The 19492-nt window shown below is 40.1% G+C and overlaps 1 protein-coding gene across 1 annotated transcript; it reads right to left on the reverse strand.

Annotated features, from left to right (window-relative positions):
* Positions 1–955: 955 nt before the first annotated feature.
* Positions 956–19009, reverse strand: eloa (elongin A). The gene is made up of 12 exons (XM_042012042.1): positions 18895–19009; positions 12355–12411; positions 11867–11979; positions 10701–11251; positions 8850–9190; positions 6728–6830; positions 6153–6305; positions 5287–5384; positions 5023–5203; positions 4772–4904; positions 2317–2459; positions 956–2224 (listed from the first exon to the last, which is right to left on the reverse strand). The coding sequence occupies exons 1-12, from the start codon at positions 19003–19005 to the stop codon at positions 2163–2165; spliced, it is 2046 nt and encodes a 681-aa protein (XP_041867976.1). The 5' UTR covers positions 19006–19009; the 3' UTR covers positions 956–2162.
* Between the last annotated feature and the right edge of the window lie 483 nt (positions 19010–19492).

The raw sequence follows: 19492 nt of genomic DNA on the forward strand, positions 1-19492 counted from the left end.
TTTTTTCATAGAGTGATGCACAAAGATGGTGGGTATCGCATCTTCTCTCAGCCTCATCTTGCCCTTGCTGGTCTTAATAAACTGGTCAGCCTCAAAATGTGCCTGCAGAGTTACCTCACCTTAGATGACATACACCACAGCTCACTTTTATCTGGCACTATGGACATGTCTAGCATATATCACATTGTGGTTGAATACACAGTATTAGATAGAACAATACTCTTAGTATATACGTTTACAATCTTTGCAACTATAAAACCTAACCTGTTAAATGTAACAAACATGTTAACCTTAAGAACTTAACAAAATATACATATACAAAATAAGTGGCTGATTGTACTTGAGTGCATTTGCTGCACTAGACAGCACTCAGCACTCTCCCAGTGTGCAGGATGAGAGCAGAGAAGCAGAGAGATGCTTAAGGGAAGTATATCACTCTTCCCTCGTGCAGCATTGTCCTGAAGAACTTTCAGCAGTTCTGGGGTTGCCTGACGTTAACTGGGATACTCTTCTTCTTCACCTTCCTGGTTTGGCCACTTTTAAGTGTTGTTTCCTGTCTTTTTTCTACATTCTGCAACCTCAACCATATAAATCTCCCAGTGATGTGTTCTCTGTGTTTAATTTAAAAATATTAAACTTCCCAATGATATGGTCTTTAAAAATGTGTAAATGCATTGTTTTAATATGATTACCTCACATATTTTTTTGTTTTCACAGTCCCTGATGGTGGTCAAATGTATCCTGCTGACTATTATTGATAGACCCCAGTGAAAAGAATAACAGCCACTAATGAAAGGATGCAACACGAGGATAAATTACATTATTTACACCTCCTTCCTCATTAAGGGCTCCAGGGCAGATGGAGCCCTAAAACAATGATGCACTGACTCCTCCTGCATTCAAAACAAGTCAAATATTATTCAAACAGCAGAAAAACACTCCCACACAGACAATGTTTAAGGGCAAAAGTCAATTTTAATAAAAATGACCATATAACATTTATTAAAATCTAATAAAATTACAATTTTTTAATCTACGTCTGTTCGGGCCCATGTTGGGGGTACCAGGTCCCATTGTTGAAAATAAATACATCTCATGACCGCAGACTGAATTAACTTCCTTTTTTACGGTTCTTCCTATCGCCTCGTCATCCCTCTCTCAAGCAGTTTGTCACAGTGAAGCAGATAAAAACGACAAGAAAAAAAAGGTTGTACACATTTAAAAGCAGGAAAAGCTGATCTGAAGCCACAGGAGGGTAAAAAAAACTAAAATGTGTGTTTTTGATTTCCTTTCAGCCCCACACATTAAAAAATGCAGCAGGTCAAACATGATTAAATGCGTTTGTTTTTGTTTCTTTAAAAAGCAGCTCAGGTGCAGAGAGGTGAGAATCGTGCCATGAAGAGACGAAACAAAAGAATTTCCAACGTAGTGTTTTTGGTCAGAAAGGAAAATAAAAAGTGAGAGCTCCTTAACTTAAAATCTGTCCCTTAAAAAGCCAAAGTTTGACCAGTTTGGGAGTTCTGCTTATTTGCTTACAGAGGTGAGACACAGAAAGGTAAAAAATGACAACCGTGTGACCAGACGGGGGCGCTGTTGCATGACTGTAGTAATCAGATGGCTCGCCTTTTGGTTCAGGTTCCAGCCACAGAGTTTCTGGTCAAGAAATTGTTTGTGTTCAAATCTACAAACTGACAGTTTGATATATTGATTATAAAATCTTTTGATGTTTAAATAGGAGACTCCAGATCCAGGCTAACTTTTCCCCTTGTTTCTAGTCTTTGTTAGCTGCCGCTGGAGATCTGGTCTGATCCAACTCCAAGGACGTAAATCCCCCCAAATCATTGCAGCTATTTCTTTAAAGATGTCACCTTGAAAACAATTAAAGGTAACAGACTGTGTGTTTGTGTCCTGTGGGAAGTTGGCAACTTCTCTAAACACTTTTCTGATCATTGTGTGGGATTTAAAAATTTAAAAACCCCTAAAACTGATCACAAACAGAGAAAGAGAATTGATATTCTCAGCAATACTGTAACGTTCATGCGATATCTATGGTTTGTGTGTGTGTGTGTGTGTTTGCAGGGAAAGAGGGTCTCTGGTAAAATGTTGCTGAAATTATATTAAAAACAGCTGGAATTGATCAAATACATTCAGTCTCTTTCACACTACCGGCGGGAGAATCTGTTCTTGAACGCTTTGATAGTTTTGGCCATCATGGGGGCGATTTCTGCAGGACAGAGGAAGAAGTTTGTTAGACTTGAAACTAACAGATGTTTAAAAAACTTAGATTAAAGTTGTGGGTTGAGACCACAGACTTACTTTTTACTTGTGGCTTGTCTCGGGCAGCGTGACCTCCTCCTCCTCCTGGTGCTGAGGAGCGAGATGAGCCGGCGGCGGGGTTGAGCTGGGAGAAAGAGGACTGGCTCGACTCAGCAGAGTCGTCAGTCATAGCTGGTCTTACTCTGATGGAGACAGAAAGAGAGAAAAAAACTCTTACATGTATACAGAGACATAGTAAGGGAATGAACAGGCAAATTGAGCAAATTTAATTCTTAAAAATCATCTTGTAATGTAGCCTTAAGGTTGTTGTGACTAGCTAGCGTCTAACCGTCATCCACAAAGTACCAGACACAAGATGTTCACTGCAACTCCAGCTTCCTTCTGCACAGCTGCAGCTTTTCCCCAATTCTAACATGTTTTCTGTGTTTTTCACGGATATTAAGACAGTCATCTTTATATCACACAAAAGCATAAACTAATTAAAGGCACATGTCTGCTGACATCACAAGCATGTATCTAGACAATGACCACTAGCCAAAAAGTGGAAAACCAATAAAACAGCTGCTGTCTGAAAAGTTTTCATACTAACTACAGAAAAAACAGAAACTATTGGATTTCTAGCATATCTAGGCCCCTCAAATGGGGATACACGTACCCCCTGAAGTATTTTGAGACACTCCAGGAGGTATATGAAAAAAATAAAAAAGGGAGATATATTGTTCTATCTTTTCTATCTTTCTTATTTCATAGATCTTCTTTCAGTTTGTATGAGGAGCTGAGTTAGTTCAGGTGGTCAGGATTACTACACACGAGGAAATGTACACGTATATACTTTTAAAATTACTTCTACCTCTTAAAAAGTTACTCTGATCATGTGAAATACTGTATTTTTCACTCCCAGTTATTAAATTATTAAATGTTTTATGGTTTTGTAGATCCGGTGGAGGCGCTTAACCATATCACTGATGGGGAGGGTTGCCACAGTTAAAATGATGGTTCTATCTAAAGTAAACTACCTGTTTTCAATGATACCCACTAAACCATCCTCCCGCTGGTTTAAGTAACTGGACTCACATATATCTAATTTTTTATGGAAAAATAAGCCATCACGTATCAGTCTAAAAACTTTACAACAGACTAAAGATAGAGGCGGATTGGAGCTATCCGACTTTAATCATGTTTTCTTAGCTAACAAGCTGCAGTATATCTCCAAATGGCTTAAACCTAGCAGTCTGGATGAAACATGGTTAGATGTAGAGCAAGCATTGTGTGAGGATGTGTTTATCTCTGACCTGCCATTCATCAGCTCAACCATCAAAACACATAAGTGTTTTAAAAGCATCAATATCAGTTCCTCCTTAGTGGCTTGGTGGGATTTTCTAAAAATAACCAAATCCTCACTTTTTCCATGTAAGTTTACACCCCTCTGGAACAACCCTGACATCCTGCAAAACAAAAAGCTGATAAATTTCACTCAATGGAAAAATAAAGGAATAAAAGAGTTAGAACATATAATAGAAAATATTCTCACTTCACAATATGGAATCAGTAGCAAAACATTTTTAGAATATCACCAGCTTAAATCTATTATATGTAAAAAATATACCATTAATCAGTTAAACTTACAGCTACCTATTAGGGTGGCAGAATTCATGAATCTCAATGCCCCAAAGCTATTATCAAAAACATATAGACTATTATCCAAACTAGAAGACTCAATCTGTCATCCAACTTCAAAATGGGAGGGTGACTTATCCAGTAACTTTAATAACGATAAATGGTCACAAATATGTTTAAACACCTTTAAAATTGACTAAGAATTCAAATATGCAACTAATACAATTCAAAATTCTGCATAGAACTCATTATACAGGACAAAGGATGTTCAGGATGGGTCTGTCACAATCAAACATCTGCACACACTGCAATGAAAACACACCTGACAACTACCTCCATGCCTTGTGGTCCTGCACACCTGTCCGCAGGTTCTGGCTTCAAGTATGTGTGGACATGTCAACATGGTTTAAATGTAATATTCCTACAATCCCCACACTGTGTCTACTAGGTGACTTGGATGACATTAATGTGGTAATTAACTCTGCACACATGATACGCACAGCATTATGCATCGCAAAGAAAACTATCCTTGTGAACTGGAAAAACAAAAATAATCTGTGTATTCAGCAGTTTAGGAATCTCTTAGTAGACCACATCAGTAGGTGCTAGGGGTTTGAGACAGGGACATTTGTATGTTGTGTGTATGTGTTTATGCTGTGGACGGTATGTGTGTGTGCATGCATGTGTTAGGATGAGCGGGAGTGTGCAAGATCATGGGTAAGTAGGTGGGGTGGGATCACATGAACCTGTGGGTGGACCTGGGTATGGCGCGCCATGGATCTGGGCTCAGCCTCTATTCTCCTTCCCCTTTGTGTGTGTGTGTGTGTGTGTGTGTATATATATATATATATAAAAGAGATATTCAGTGTGTGCTCACCGGATGGGAGCAGCAGCTGTGGTGGAGGCGGCTGTGGACAAACCGCTGGTGGTGCCGAACTTTTCCTGTCGGCGGCGAACATCGCGGGGTGGCTTGGCCACAGAATGTACATACGCCATCTTAACCTGCCGCCCTGCCAGGGAAAAAAACACTCACACTCAGAGAGACACCAGCACTGAGCCACCGTAGCTCCCGTCAATCTTCACCTCGGCCTATAGAGCTGACTGAAGCCAAAAAAAAGTTTCTCCTGCCTTTGGGTTTGTTGGCGTGTGCAGAGGTGATGTTCTGGGTGAGCATCCTCAGCCGCTCCTCACGCTCATCGTGCAGCCTCAGGTACATTTCCCTCCAGGACTCGTACTCCTGAGGAGACTCCCGCTTGAAGTCACGCTGACAGTGACACATCCACAGCTTGTCTGAATCCTCTGTGAAACACTGAACGAGGAAAAGAAAGAAGAAACAAAATGTTACACAGGATGAGTTCGATGCCAATTCTAAGTTTAAAGTTCGAGACAAACCTGGTTGCTCTGCTCGATGCGGTACAGCTGCTCTGGAGTGCATCTCTCCAGGACCGGCAGCAGGATCTCAAATGGCACTCCTCCCACCTCAGCGATGGCTGAAAGAGCGGAGAACAGTCGGCATTGTGGGAAGTCATCTTCATTTCTCTAAACAAGCAACACTTTCACAACAACTGAGTGAAGAAACTGAAGACTAGCTGATGATTGTGACTTAAGAGAGACCACCACTGCTTGACATCACCAAAAACCAGCCCTCTCTCTTATGTTTTCCCTTATTGTATCACACTTATTCTGCTACCTCCCTACTCAGGCAGAGATTAAACGTCCTGGCCAACAGTTTAGATGCTATTTCGGTTTGTTCAGGTGCTGGTGTTGAGTGGGGACCCAGCCGGCCGACTCTGGTCTTCACTGGAAGCTGTGAAACAATCATTTCTCTGACTCTCTGCTTTGTTTACACAATTTCTGCTTTTTTTTTTTTATCCATTTTTACATTTTCTGAGAAAGATTGTTGTATTTACAAACAGGAAGAGTTATTCCCACAAATGAACCCTTAAATCTAAAGATTCTACAAGCTTTGGTAAAGATTAAACCTGAGATGACTGACATAGAAAGTCTTAAATGAGATCCGTTGTTCAGTGCTGTAGGCCCAGTATGAAAGAACCAGAACTCAGAGCAGTAGTACTTCCTGAGCGTTATTTTGTGTTGCTATTGGCTCTATGATGATAGAGGTCAATGAAGGAGGCCTCCAACAGTTTAACATCTTGGGTTTATTTTTTTAGGCTGTTTCTATGGTATTTAAGATCTACAGGCCTCTATTTATGCTTTGCTGCCACCTGCAGGTAGGATCGGTAACTGCAGTCACTTACAGTCTATGTTGTTCTGCAGCACGCGGATGCACTGGTCATACAGAGTCATCATCTTGGGTAAGTAGGAGGTTTTCGATCCAGAGTAGACGACCATTTTTGAGTTGAAGCGCTTCCCTGTGAAGCCTGCGTCCTCCTCGTCGTTGTTGACAGGGACTAAAATTGACAGCAAAAGAGTGAGAGTCATTCAGCCTGACCCAGAGGATGCTGGGTGCTGACACACAGATTACAGCTGGGTTAGTTCGCTCGCTTCTGAGTACATGTTAAACCTGAAACTTTAAGTGGAGGCTGAGGATAAAGGAAACTTTTAAAGTTTGCAGCTGCACAGTGAAGAAAAATGCTAAAGGAAATTACAATGTCAACACCAAAGATAAAATATTTTTTTCCAATTTTTTTCTTTTACAATAAGGAACCAATTCAATTAAAGGAGAAAGAGGAGCTTCTGAGCTGCTCTCAGTTTCCAGCTGTGTCGTTAGAAAAGATCAGCCTAACGTCAGATAACCAGAGCTTTAATGTTTGGCAGACTTGTGGAAAGACTGAACTCAGATGAGTTTTGATATGGAGGTGAAGGTTTTTACCTTTGCGTCTCTGAGGGGACAGAGGTGGGGAAGGCAGAGGTCTGTAGTTGGGTTGAATCGCTGGCAGAGGGATTTCAGGGAGAGTTGGAAGAGCTTCAACAACCTGCACACAACAATACACTTAGATCAACAACTGAAAGGAAGGCTTAGAAGGAGAAACAGTGCAATAACGAGAATATAAAATATACAAAGCTGCATGGAGCTTTATATTAGAAAGGACGAGACCAAAAATGTTCATCTGCATATCGCCTATAATTATTCTTTTATGCATGTATTTACTCATGTAGACGTAGTGAAGAGGAGGTTCAAACTGAGCATCAGAATGAGGAAGAGAGAGGATTTAAGTGACCTTGAACGTGGCATGGTTGTTGGTCTGAGTATTTACAGGGATTTTTACACACAACCATCTCCAGGGTTTACAGAGAATGTTCTGAAGAAGAGAAAACATCCAGCGAGCAGCAGTTGTCTGGACCAGAATGTCTGGTTGATGTCAGAGGTCAGAGCAGAATGGTCAGACTGGCTGGAGATGATAGAAAGACAACGTCCAATAATCACCCTGAAGGATATTTAACACCAAGAATTAAAGGGACATTGTGTAACACTTTCTGTTGTTTACTGGCCAAATCTATGTCTGCATGTGTTATTATTGGTGTATTATGACCTCCGCTAATGATCTGACACATTCTCTTAAGCGAAGAATTTTAGATTTGTTTATACATTTAACGGGTAAGCTGGTAGGGCAGCACCATGGCGGTCTGCCATCTTGAAACTACAGCTGCCGCCAAGGGACAAACAGCACCAACTCTGCATTTTCCCTGCGAGCCAACGCACAATGAGAAGCAAGCAAAGATGAACGAGAGCGGGTTGCTACCCTGGCTAAAAAGAGGTTCAACATCAAGCTAGCTTCTCCAGGTGGAAGGAGCTAAAGAGGGAGAAAGATTTTAAAAGGGATGCTGAAGTTGCAGCTTTCTCCTTGACAATTAAGTCAACGATGCTGCGTAAATGAGCCCAAAGCTAACTTTAATTTCACTGGTTTTGTTAGACAGTGTTGCTCATAGCATAACAGCATAACAGTAGATCCTGCTAAAACACACCGGCCTTGTTGGTACAGAAGTGTACGTTTACATGGTGTCAGTCGCTTTTATAGTCACACTGGCTTTCAGTCACAGCAAAGCCAGACTAAAAGCAGGTGGGAAAGCTTTATAAGCGGGATTTACTGGGACAAAAAGCCGGTGCTGGGCCGAGGTTAGTTTCCCAGTCCAGGTCAGTTCCCCCTGTGAGAACCATTCTTTCTTCTGAACACAGAGGAACCATATCTGACGGTTTGATGAGATGCAGTTTGCATTTTTTTTATGAAATCACGAAGCTCTTCACCTGAGCGAACACTCCATGAACTATGGGATCACATGCTTTCATCTGTGTTATTGAAGCTTTTTGAGATACAGCGGCTACTTGAGAAAGTCAGATGCTATAATGCATAATGTGATACATCAGGGGTTCCCAACCTATTTACCTCAAGGACCCCCTTCATGCAAATACCAAAAAGCAATGGACCCCCTGCCCCACTCTGTGCTGAAACCATTCTTGGTTTTATGCTTCCAAAAATGAGATTCTCACCATAAATAATGTATTCTGGCTGAGTCCTGATCTTCCATAGAGCCAAAGTTAAATTAACAACATATACACTTACTTTTTTTCTTAAAATAGGGACAATGTGTGGACATTGATCACAACTGCTCTAAATGTTCATAGCCCCGGGGACTCCCTGTGCTCTTTAGGGGACCCTGTCAGGGGGTCCTGGACCCCAGGTTTGAAACCACTGTGATACATGATTCCAACGTTGGAGGGAAGTAATTCTTACACAATGTCCCTTTAAGGCAGTTCTGAAGGAAAAATGGGTCCAACCCCGTACTACAAGGTGGACCTGATAAAGTGGACAGTTGTCAAAAGTCATTAATCAAAAACATAAAATCAGACGTTTTACTGGAACCTGCGAGCATGAAAATAAACTTAAACATTCTCCAAACATCCGTCATATAAGTAGTATGAAAGCACTAACGTTAGCTCTACAGGCCAGTCTGAGTAAAGGTAAAACATTTTAAATGTGTTTGCTGGTTCTCACCCTCCTGCGTTTCTCTGGTGTCAGAGCAGCTGATGATGAACTGGAGCCTGAATGAGGCCTCTTGCTGCTCTGAGCGCCGTTCGCCTTGCTGGTTTTGGAGGAGGAGGAGGAAGAAGAGGAGGAGGAGACAGGAGGAGGGGTGCGGGTGTGACGAGAAGATGATGTGGAGGAGGCGGAGGAAGAGTGAGACGGTCGGCTGTGCGACGATGAAGACGGGACGGGCTTCTTCTTCTTTTTGATTGGGGCATCGTATGTGAGGAAGGACTCGAAGGACATGGTCGGCGCTTCAAAGTCATCTTCCTCCTCCTTAGATGGAGAGTCCTTTGGTGCTCGTGGTCGCCCTGGAAACACAGAGATTAGCGATGGATGATGTGAAGATTTATTGGAAAATGACTTATGGCAGAAATGTTTAACAGCTTTGAGTGGGTGAAAGAATCCACACAACACTGAGCCGGAGCATCGGTGACCTCTAGTGACTCAAGCTGAACCCGCATCCAATCGAGTCCCACATTACCAGGGGTGTCCAACTCTGGTCCTCCACGGCTGCACCGCTGCAGGTTTTAGATGTTTCTTTGCTCCAAAACACCTGATTAAAATTAAATGGCGTTCCTCAACAGCTTGTTGTCAAGTTCTTCCTAATCATGCTGACTCGAATCTGATGTGTGCTGCAGCCGGAGACATCCAAGACCTGCAGGACTGACTCTGGACACCCCTGCACTATACAGTGAATGTCAGGTTGGTCCTTTCTGGACGTGATGGAAACTCGGGCAACCTTCAGGGCTACCGTAACGACATGGTGGGGCGACTTGGTAGAGGGGCAAGGAGGGTGATCTGTTGTTTTTTTTTATATAATTTGCATACTTTAAGGTACTAAAAATAAATAACAGGGTGGACATATTTTTTATTGAGAGGGTCATATTGACTTAGTTAATCAAAAGTCAGTCATGGAATAAAAAACATTGCTGGCTTCATTTCAGTTGCACCGAGCCAACTTTCATGCTGATTGAAAGATGCTTGACAGCTTTGTAAAAACATTCTGACTGTAAGAAATGATGAAAGATGCTTTCAGGAGTTTATCTTTTCAAAGGTTGACAAGTTTGGCTGATAGTTGTCATACTTGGTTGAACTATGGCAATATTATCTTGACATTTTGAGATAAATTTAGTCTTTGTTGAAGCATTCATCTTTACCAACCAGGCAGAGAAGATATTATTTAGAAACACAGACAGGAAGTCTGTTTTTTAATCTGCGGAAATCAGATAAAAATCAGACTTTACAGGCTTTATCTTTACTTGCTTTAACCTATAACTGCCTGCTCTACTCTCTGGTAGAGCAAACCTTTCTGTTTTATTAACTGTTATCTCAACCATTCACTAGAAAACACTGAAGGTTATTATTGTCCGAAGAAAATGTAAACATGATAAAGAAGAATTAAGATTTATGTTCTGAAATAGGATGTCAACGTTTGTTCTAATAAAAACATGCTTATGATGATCTAACTTTTTTAACTGTTACAGACCAGAACTTTAACAAACAAGAATCAGTTTTATTTCTAACACACACTTTGCTTGTTGGGTTTTGTACCAAAACGCTGATGAGTGTCAGCGGAGACTCCCTGTCAGCGAACGAAGGCAGCGCTGCGATTATCTGGAACAGGATGTTGCGTCTGTTTCAGTTTGAGTTTCATTATGTAAGCTGATAAAACTGAGCTGCTCTGAAAGCTTTGCACTTATCAAACAGTTAAACGACTGACACGGTTCTCCTTTTTAGTTCATACAAAAAAGAAGAAACTGCAGATTAAGAAATTTATTCAGCCAGATGTTAACTTTGGTGGCTGAAGATCACGCTCACCTTCATCTCCTCCCTTCTTCTTCTTCTCTTCCCTCTTGCTGTCGTGTGGGGTGGACTTCCTGCTGTGCTTGGTGGACTTCTGAACTGGACTCTTTTGTCTTTCTCGGTCTCCACTCCGTTTCTTTCCCTCTCCTCCTCTATCACTATTGATCTGAGTAAGGTGTTGCCGCTGATCTTCGTCTCGGTCCCTGTTTCGGTCGCCATGGTGATGGTTCTTGCTTGGTTCTTTGCTTTGTTTGGTGTGGCGGACCTCTTTGCGAGGAGGAGGAGGAGGAGGAGGAGGGCTGGGTTCAGGCTCATGCTCTGGGCTTTCGTATTCGTCTGACTGATAGCCCCCTCGCTGTGGAGGACTATACTGGTCTTGTTGAGGAGGTGAGGGTGAGTAGTTGGTGTGATAGCCTCTCTCCTCCTCCTCCTCTTCCTCCTCCATGTAGGAGGGCTCTTCCTCCGGCGAGGGTTCTCGATGGCGTCTGTGGTGTCCTGCGCCGCCTAACTCGTGGCCTAAAGACTGTGGACGTGAGTAGGAAGCCTCTTTGGTGTGACTGTTGGGTCTAAGGAGGACAGAGATGCAGTAAGTTTAGCTGCCATGGATACAGCTCATCCCATAAAACAGCTTATAATGACACTACTGACGCCCCTCACTTCTTTTTTTTTTCTCTTCCCAGCCGTAATCTTTTAAAGTGATTTTAATCAATAGTTCTCCAGCTTTCAAAGTTTTTCTTTGGACATTGGCTGGTATTCAGTCCCTGTTTCAGCATTTTGTTGCCCTGTTCCAACTTTTTACAGATGTGTTGCTGCCATCAGATTCAAAATGAGATATTTTCCATGAAATTGTAAAATGTCTCAGTTTCAACATCTAATATGTTGTTTTTGTTCTATTAGCAATAAAAACATGGGGTTATGAGATATATAAATCATTGCATTCTATTTTTATTTACCTTTTTTGGAAAATGAAGCTGTATTTTATGGGATTTTTATTTGTAAAAATATAAAAAAATGTAGTTAATTAATTAAGCAAAAGCCTATTTATCACCTCCTAACCCAGATGAAGATATGACCACAGCAGTGGTTTGGATCAGTCTAAACTGTGCACATTTTAAACAGATGTATCAACACTGAGTCACTGCTACTGTTTGCATATGGAGGTACAGGTGTGCAGAAGATACCTGTCTGCAGACTGAGGAACCAGTTTTTTCCATTTGGCTACCAGGCTTTTTGCCAGCTCTCCAGCTACTTCGTGTTTCCTGAAAGAGTTCACAGACTTCCCCACTCCGGTTTCCTTGGGATGATAAAAACGCAACACTTACTGACATATCTAACAAGATCTACAGCGACAGATTATCACATGACAAGAGTCTGACATTCAGACAGCACATGTTCATGTTTTACAACTACTACAGTTCAGTGGAGTGGTTTGATGGTGACAAACAAGTTCAGGCTCTGATGGTAAATGCTAATCAGCACAACAGGTTCTCTCAATTTTACAATAATGCTCTACCCTGGAGCGCTGCAGTCATGGGTTAAATGCCTCACTCAAAAGAGTCTTTGAGGTCACCTGATCCTCTGCAGCCTGAACAATTTCTCACTGCAGCATTACTTCCTCTGAGTTCTCCCTTTTCACCAACAGATATCCCAGTCGACCTGCAGTACTTACCACCAATATGTCCACAGTCATGGGCAGCTCCCCGAGCCTTTTAAGGGTCTTCATCAGCTGGAAAATAAACAGAATCAACAGTTTGAGCAGGATTCACACTTCTCTACTTGCTAAAAATTAATGAAAACAATCTTTATTTAGGGATAGTGGTTAGATAAGGCAATTTATTACAATATAAATGTGGGTGTGTGTTTAAATAACAATAACTAAAATCACTCAAATGGCCCTGATCACATATTTACATAACCTTTCATTTTTGCCCAATTAATATACACAAACCAGAGGTCCCCACTTCAGTAACTATAAAATCTTATTTAAAAAACTCTCCTTAAATAACTTATAAACACACTCAAAACCAACTTGACCCACATCAGTTAGCTTTTAAGCAGGCCTGTGTTGCAGAGGATGTAGATAAACTCAACGTCTGCCAGCATCCTCCTCAACCTTTAAAGCAATCATATTATTAAAAAGAAATAAAATTCCTTTTCTGTGCAGGAGAACATATATTTCAATGTTTAACGTTATTATTTTGTGCCTCCTGGATCCGATAAAGAGAAATTCAGATTTGTTGTCTGTATTTCTACCTCTGTTTAATATTAGATGATGCTGCGTTCACTGTCCCTCAGAGGTGAGAAGTTAAAACTCTAATACTAATCTTACTGTTAGTTTTAATCTTTTCTGTTCATATAAAAATCTAACCACTAGTTATATAGATCACTTAAAACAGCTAAAAAAACTATATACTAGTACTTTTTTTAAATATTTTCTATCCTGAAAAGGAAATGTGAACTCTAATCCGATTTTCATCTGTAATTAAATGCACCTCCAACCCAATAGTAGTGAGTGGTAACTAGGGATGGGTGATAGATATGACACCATTAGTTTATGGCACTTTTTCACCGATATCAATAGTGATAATGTTGATACCGATACTTTTTTGCCCCCTAAAATAAAATCTCGCGACTGTACTGCGTGCATTAATGTTGTTATTGAAAGGGCAATACGAAATATGAATAAAACTCATGAAAAGCTTATAACATGATAATAAATTATATGCATAATAATAAAAATAAATTACAAATTAATACAAAATTTATTAGTTTTCTTAAATTGAAAGAACATAGTGCTGAAGAACCTGCATTAAACCATTCAAATATCAAAACCCAATATCATCATCATCATCATGACATGATGAAGATCGGCTACTATAATCTTGTGACATGAAGGAATCCACCAAGGCTGGATTCATAAATAATTTTACTGCCTAAAACCATCCGAAGTGACAGGAAACAGTTTGTAATTCCCTTCAGAAAGAAGCTGTTCTGTTCTCCGCTGGACTCTCATCAGGTCCCCGTTAGCAGTCATGATGAGAAAATCCGGCAGGTGTTCCCGTGTTAACACTCAGGTAACAATGGACCATCTGTTCTCCTGGAGAGATCATACTGACCCGCAAGAAGAAAAAGCAAAGAATCTATTTCCTTCCTTTGGCCTTTCAGAGCGAGGAAACAGAATCTTCTTCTGTTTTTTAGTTCCGTATTCTTGGGTGTTGTACAAAGCTAAAAAAAAAACGCGTTTCAACATTAATTTAAGGTCAAGATTACACATCAGTTTTTACAGTTTCACAGAGCGAGACTCCAGCCATCCTTCACTAAATAAGGAGCTTAATTTCACACCGAAAGATCATTAAAGAGTCAATGTTGTCTTTTGTAATGTCAGTGCTTTTTGTTTGCATTTTTTAAAATAAAAGTCTTTCTGTGATGTTAAAAATTTATCTTCTGTGACGCAAGAAATCAGATCCATCTGGCAAGAAAGCATCTTTATCCTGAGCATAATCAAGATGACACAGCCTGGTTTTATCCGACATTTCTGCGGACAGAAAACTGACTCAATATTATTGTTTTACACAAACTGGGTTACAAATCATGTATCATACATGTGCGGTGATAATGAGTTGATTTGTCTTCATGCATTTCTGACTGGACACAGTGTCTGTGTTTAAATAGTCCGTGAGTTTTATCGCCTTTGTGAGACCTCTGCACATTTCATCCAGGGATGCAGAGACTTCACTGGCAGCTGAGCCATGTGGAAAGCAAAAGAGCTGTCAAAACATCTGTGGGAAAAGGTAGGTGAACTGTATAAATCAGGATCTGGGTCTGGAGAACCTGGGTTCAAGTCCCCGGGCTGCCAACTAAGGAAAACCACTGTGGGCCCCTGAGCAAGGCCCTTAACCCCCAACTGCTCCCTGGGCGCTGGAATCTGGCAGCCCACTGCTCCTAACAACTAGGATGGGTTAAATGCAGAGAAAGAATTTCCCAGCTTGGGATTACTAAAGTATAATAAAATAAAAAATAATAATAAAAAATGTAGTAAAATTATGGGATCTATGGATACCGCACAGAGGTCAGGAAGAACAACAAAGATTTCGGCCTCAGCTGATGAAAAAGTGAGTTGGATGCAAATAAAAACTAAAACCGCTTCATCTGAAACAATATAGTGACTAACTCAGGATCCATTGTAAGTAAATAGCTTAACAAAATGGAGCGCACGTTTGGGTTGCCAGAGAAAACCAGCGAGACAGAACTACACCTGAAAACACTCAAAACTTGTGGGAAAAAAATGTGTTTTTTCTTTAATTTTTTCCTCATTTCATGTTACAGCACAGCTTTTCCATAACGGGTAGCATCAAGTAACCAACACGTTCTTCTTTTGGCACTTCTTCAGTCAAGGTTTCAAGTGAGCTGAGTCAGTACTTATAATGAAGTAAAACCACTACAGATACAACACACTCACCGGCCACTTTATCAGGTTTATCCTGATTAACTGCTTGTTAATGTAAATATCTAATCAGCCAATCACAAGGCAGCATGTAGTCATGTAGACATGATGAAGACGACTTGCTGAAGTTCAAACTGAGCATCAGAATGAGGAAGAAAGGGGATTTAAGTAACTTTTAACATGGCATGGTTGTTGGTCTGAGTATTTACTGGGATTTTCACACACAACCATCTCCAGGGTTTCCAGAGAATGTTCTGAAGAAGAGAAAACATCCAGTGAGCAGCAGTTGTCTGGACCAGGATGTCTGGTTGATGTCAGAGGTCAGAGGAGAATGGACGGACTGGTTGGAGATGATAGAAAGACAACAGGAAGTCCAATAAGCACTGGTTCCTACCAAGATCTGCAGAACAGCATCTCTGAACACACAACACGTCCAGCTTTGAAGCAGATGGACTACAGCAGCAGAAGACACACCGGGTGCCTCCTGCCAGCTAAGAACAGGAAACTGAGGCTACAATTCACACACACTCACCAACACTGGACAATAGAAGATGGAGAAACGTTGCTGGTCTGATGAGTCTCCATTTCAGCTCCACATTCAGATGCTCGGCTCAGAATCTGCTGGAAACATCATGAAAACATGGATCCATCCTGCCTTGGATCAACGCTTCAGGCTGCTGCTGGTGTAATGGTGGGGGGAGGTTTTCTTGGCCCACTTTGGGTCCCTTAGTACCAACGTGGCCTGGTTTAACCAGCACAGCCTACCTGAGTGTTGTTGCTGACCATGTCCATCCCTTTATGACCACAGTGGAGCATCTTCTGATGCTACTTCCAGCAGGATAATGCACCATGTCACAAAGCTCAGATCATCTCCACCTGCTTTCTAGAACATGACGATGAGTTCACTGGACTCCAACGGCCTCCACAGCCACCAGATCTCAGTCCAGTAGAGCAGCTTTGGGATGTGGTGGAACGGGAGATTCTCATCATGGACGCAGCCGACAAACCTGCAGCAACTGTGTGATGCTGTCATGTCAATATGGAGAAAACCTCTGAGGAAGGTTTCCACCACCTGCTTCATCTATCACACCAAGAATTAAAGCAAATCTGGAGGAAAAAGGGGGTCCGACCTTGTACTAGTATGGTGGAGCTCAAAAAGTGGCCATCGAGTGTATACATCATAAATAATGATCATCTCATTTGGGATCACTGTGATCATGACTAATAAATACCTGAGCATGTTTATTAACTGTATATATGGATTTACAGATCAATATTTATATTTTACAGGCTGAAGTTGAGTTCTACATCTCAGTTATGATTTTCTGAGTAAAGATACTCAAACCTTCTGAGCTAAAAGCCTGTTGTAAACGGTAATAAACCATTTGTATTCTGCCTCACCATCTTTAGAAAAAGTATATGCTAAATTAATGCAATGTAATAAACACAGTTACTGCAGCTTCATTTATTTATTTATTTAACTCTGTGCACAGAGTGGTTCTACGTCATTATAAATATGATATTAGTAATGTTAATCTAAATTGAGTTAATACTGAATGATTTGCAGTGCTGGAAAAAGGAGGCATTAATATGAAAACAGAATATATATATGGCTGGATTCTATGTTTTTCTATATAAAATTTTTAGATAAGTTATGTAATATAAACTGAAAGAGCCATGTGAACTACGTAATTTCAAATAAAATTCAAGATATGATGCAATATGCTGCTCAAGAGCATATTTAGCTATTTTTTATGTCAGTAAAATTAGCAGATCTAAATGACTATATGAGGTTTAACCAGCACTGTTCCAATGATAATATTACTAAAAAGATTAGGACAAAAGGCAGTGTTACAGCTCGGGTTTCCTGACTGACTGGACTTGTTATTACTGAAAACAAATCTTTCAGATGACTGAGATTCATTCATTCATTTACAACTGTCTCTAATGGAAACTGCAAAAAGGAGCTTTTAAACTCGGTCTTTCAGTCTGGGGGGTCGGTGTTGTGGAGGCCTGACGTGGCAGAACTGTAGTAAAACATCAGATCTCCAATACTTGAATGTTTTTAATAGAAAAGTATTCTGTGTGAGCCGCTTCTGGCTATGAAACCTCCCCCTCTCGCATCTCCGCTTTGTTCCACATTAGCCGTAAACAAAGGCGAGCCCAGACCTTGTTTACCTTAACCTGCACGCTTAAAAGTTTTCAGCAATTAAAACAGCAAAGCGGGTTTTACTGCACAGCTGTGGTCCAGTTTCAGTTAACCAGCCGCGGTGTAACATTACAGGCCTGCAGCCGCTGATCTGTCACTTCTTTCTGGACTCAGTTAGCTTGACGGCTAACGGCTACGCTGAACCCCACTTCGTCTTATAAACGAGCCGTGTGTCATTTTTATAACTATTATTTAGATGAATGGTTAAAAATCTGCTTGCAGTCATTGTTACAAGCTGACATGATTTAGTTTGCGGCAACAAACGAGTTAAACAGACTGGTTTTAACAAGTTAAAGCCTACTAATAATGACGTCTCACACGATGCTTTCACAGACTGTCGGAAATGTTTATAGCTTGAGTATAAATGGTTTGTCTAGTCATGGATTCTAACATTTCAGGCTTAAAATATGAATATAACTCACATAAAGAAAGATAGGTTGTTGAAAATGGTTCAGACTGGGTAAAATAATAACAGTCATACCAAATATTTGATTCAAGCTTCTTAGGATTGTACAAACTCTGTTTAGCTTATATATATTCTTTTGCTTATGTTAATACTTTATTTCCATTTAAGCTTTGGATGCATCACTGCACATATTTCTTGTTTTTCTGACATTATGTAAAAAATGAGGGATGGCTTAAGACGTTTACAAAAAGTAAAATGTGTTCTACATATAAAATAAATTAGCCCGTGTAGTACATGAAAACGGGGGAATAAATTAAACTGACAGATTTATAAATGATCTTAACTGTAGATTATACTGTGTAGACAAATTTTTTCTCAAATCTTCAATAAGAAAATTAGCTAAATAATTTAAATGTATATGTTTTAATCCTATTGCCATCCATATTATATTAGTCCACCTTGTTATTATGACTACCACATATTTCTCAATTATCCCAATGTCCATAATTTGAATTTTAATTAACAGTTTACTCACACTTATATTGATTCTATCTTTGTTAATTTAGAATTATGATTCTGTTTTCTAAAAATATGGCTGGACGTTTCATGGCTTTACAATTTCTAAATCTGTTAACCATTTATCATTTAAAAACATTAATATTTTAACATTTAATATTAAAGTAATTACCTAACAAAACAATGAATGTTACTGGAAATTACTGTCATTATCACTTAATAGTGTCAAATTTGTCACTCCGATATTTTTAGGTAGTTAAGGCCATATAATAAAGACTATTATGGCTAATATTAATCTAACTACAGACCTATAACTGGTATTTATCATCACATTGGATGCCAAACGTAAATCCTGTATGACAAATAAGTGAATTCAGTTTCAAAGCATTCTTATGTAAATTAATTGCTTCAGGGTGACCATCCCAGCAGAAACCTGCTGACAGCTCCTGTGTTTTGAGGAGTTTCGGAGGCCGGAGCCAGACCCTGTCCATGAACGCAGCATTTAAAAACCATTGCGACTCTCGATGTGCTGCAGAATTCGCGGATTTCTGATATTTTTCGGCTTTGATCACATTTCAGGACAGAGTCGGTGTGAAACATCAAATCTGCCAGTGTCAACCGGATGAATCTTTACCTTTCGAGGTTCTGGATTGTCCAGAATCCGGGACTGAAGTCTCTCCACTGTTTCCAGCAGTTCCTCCGCCATGTTTACTGCTGGTACCCTGTCGCCCGGAAACGGTTTCATGCTCCGGACTGCGCAGAGACACGACACACGACGAGTTCCGCTGGTTCGTCTTCCGCTACGTCAGTCTGAGGAGACTTTGGTAGTAGTAGTAGTAGTAGTAGTAGAAGTAGTAGTAGTAATCCCAAGTTATAATGAACAAAGAGGAATTTAGAATCGGTCTACCTTTATTTAGATCACATAATCTGAGCGGTCTGTCACTCTCAAATTGCATAAACTGAAACAGTTATGGTTTAATATAAAGTAAAAATAAAATAAATAGATAAATAAAAATAAAATACTGATATGTCTTATAATTGCCAAACACAAGTTCATACACTATTCACAAAAGTTGGGGATATTCAGGTTTATTTATGCTTTCAGAAAGTACTTAAAATGTACTTTAACTTTTACAGATGACGTTAATTAGACCTTTTTTTAGACATGAATAAATTTTCAGTATTTAAGTACTTATTGCATAACTTGCTGTTCTCTAATAAGGTAAACAACT

This window comes from Melanotaenia boesemani, chromosome 17 (assembly GCF_017639745.1).
Source record: "Melanotaenia boesemani isolate fMelBoe1 chromosome 17, fMelBoe1.pri, whole genome shotgun sequence".
NCBI lineage: Eukaryota > Metazoa > Chordata > Actinopteri > Atheriniformes > Melanotaeniidae > Melanotaenia > Melanotaenia boesemani.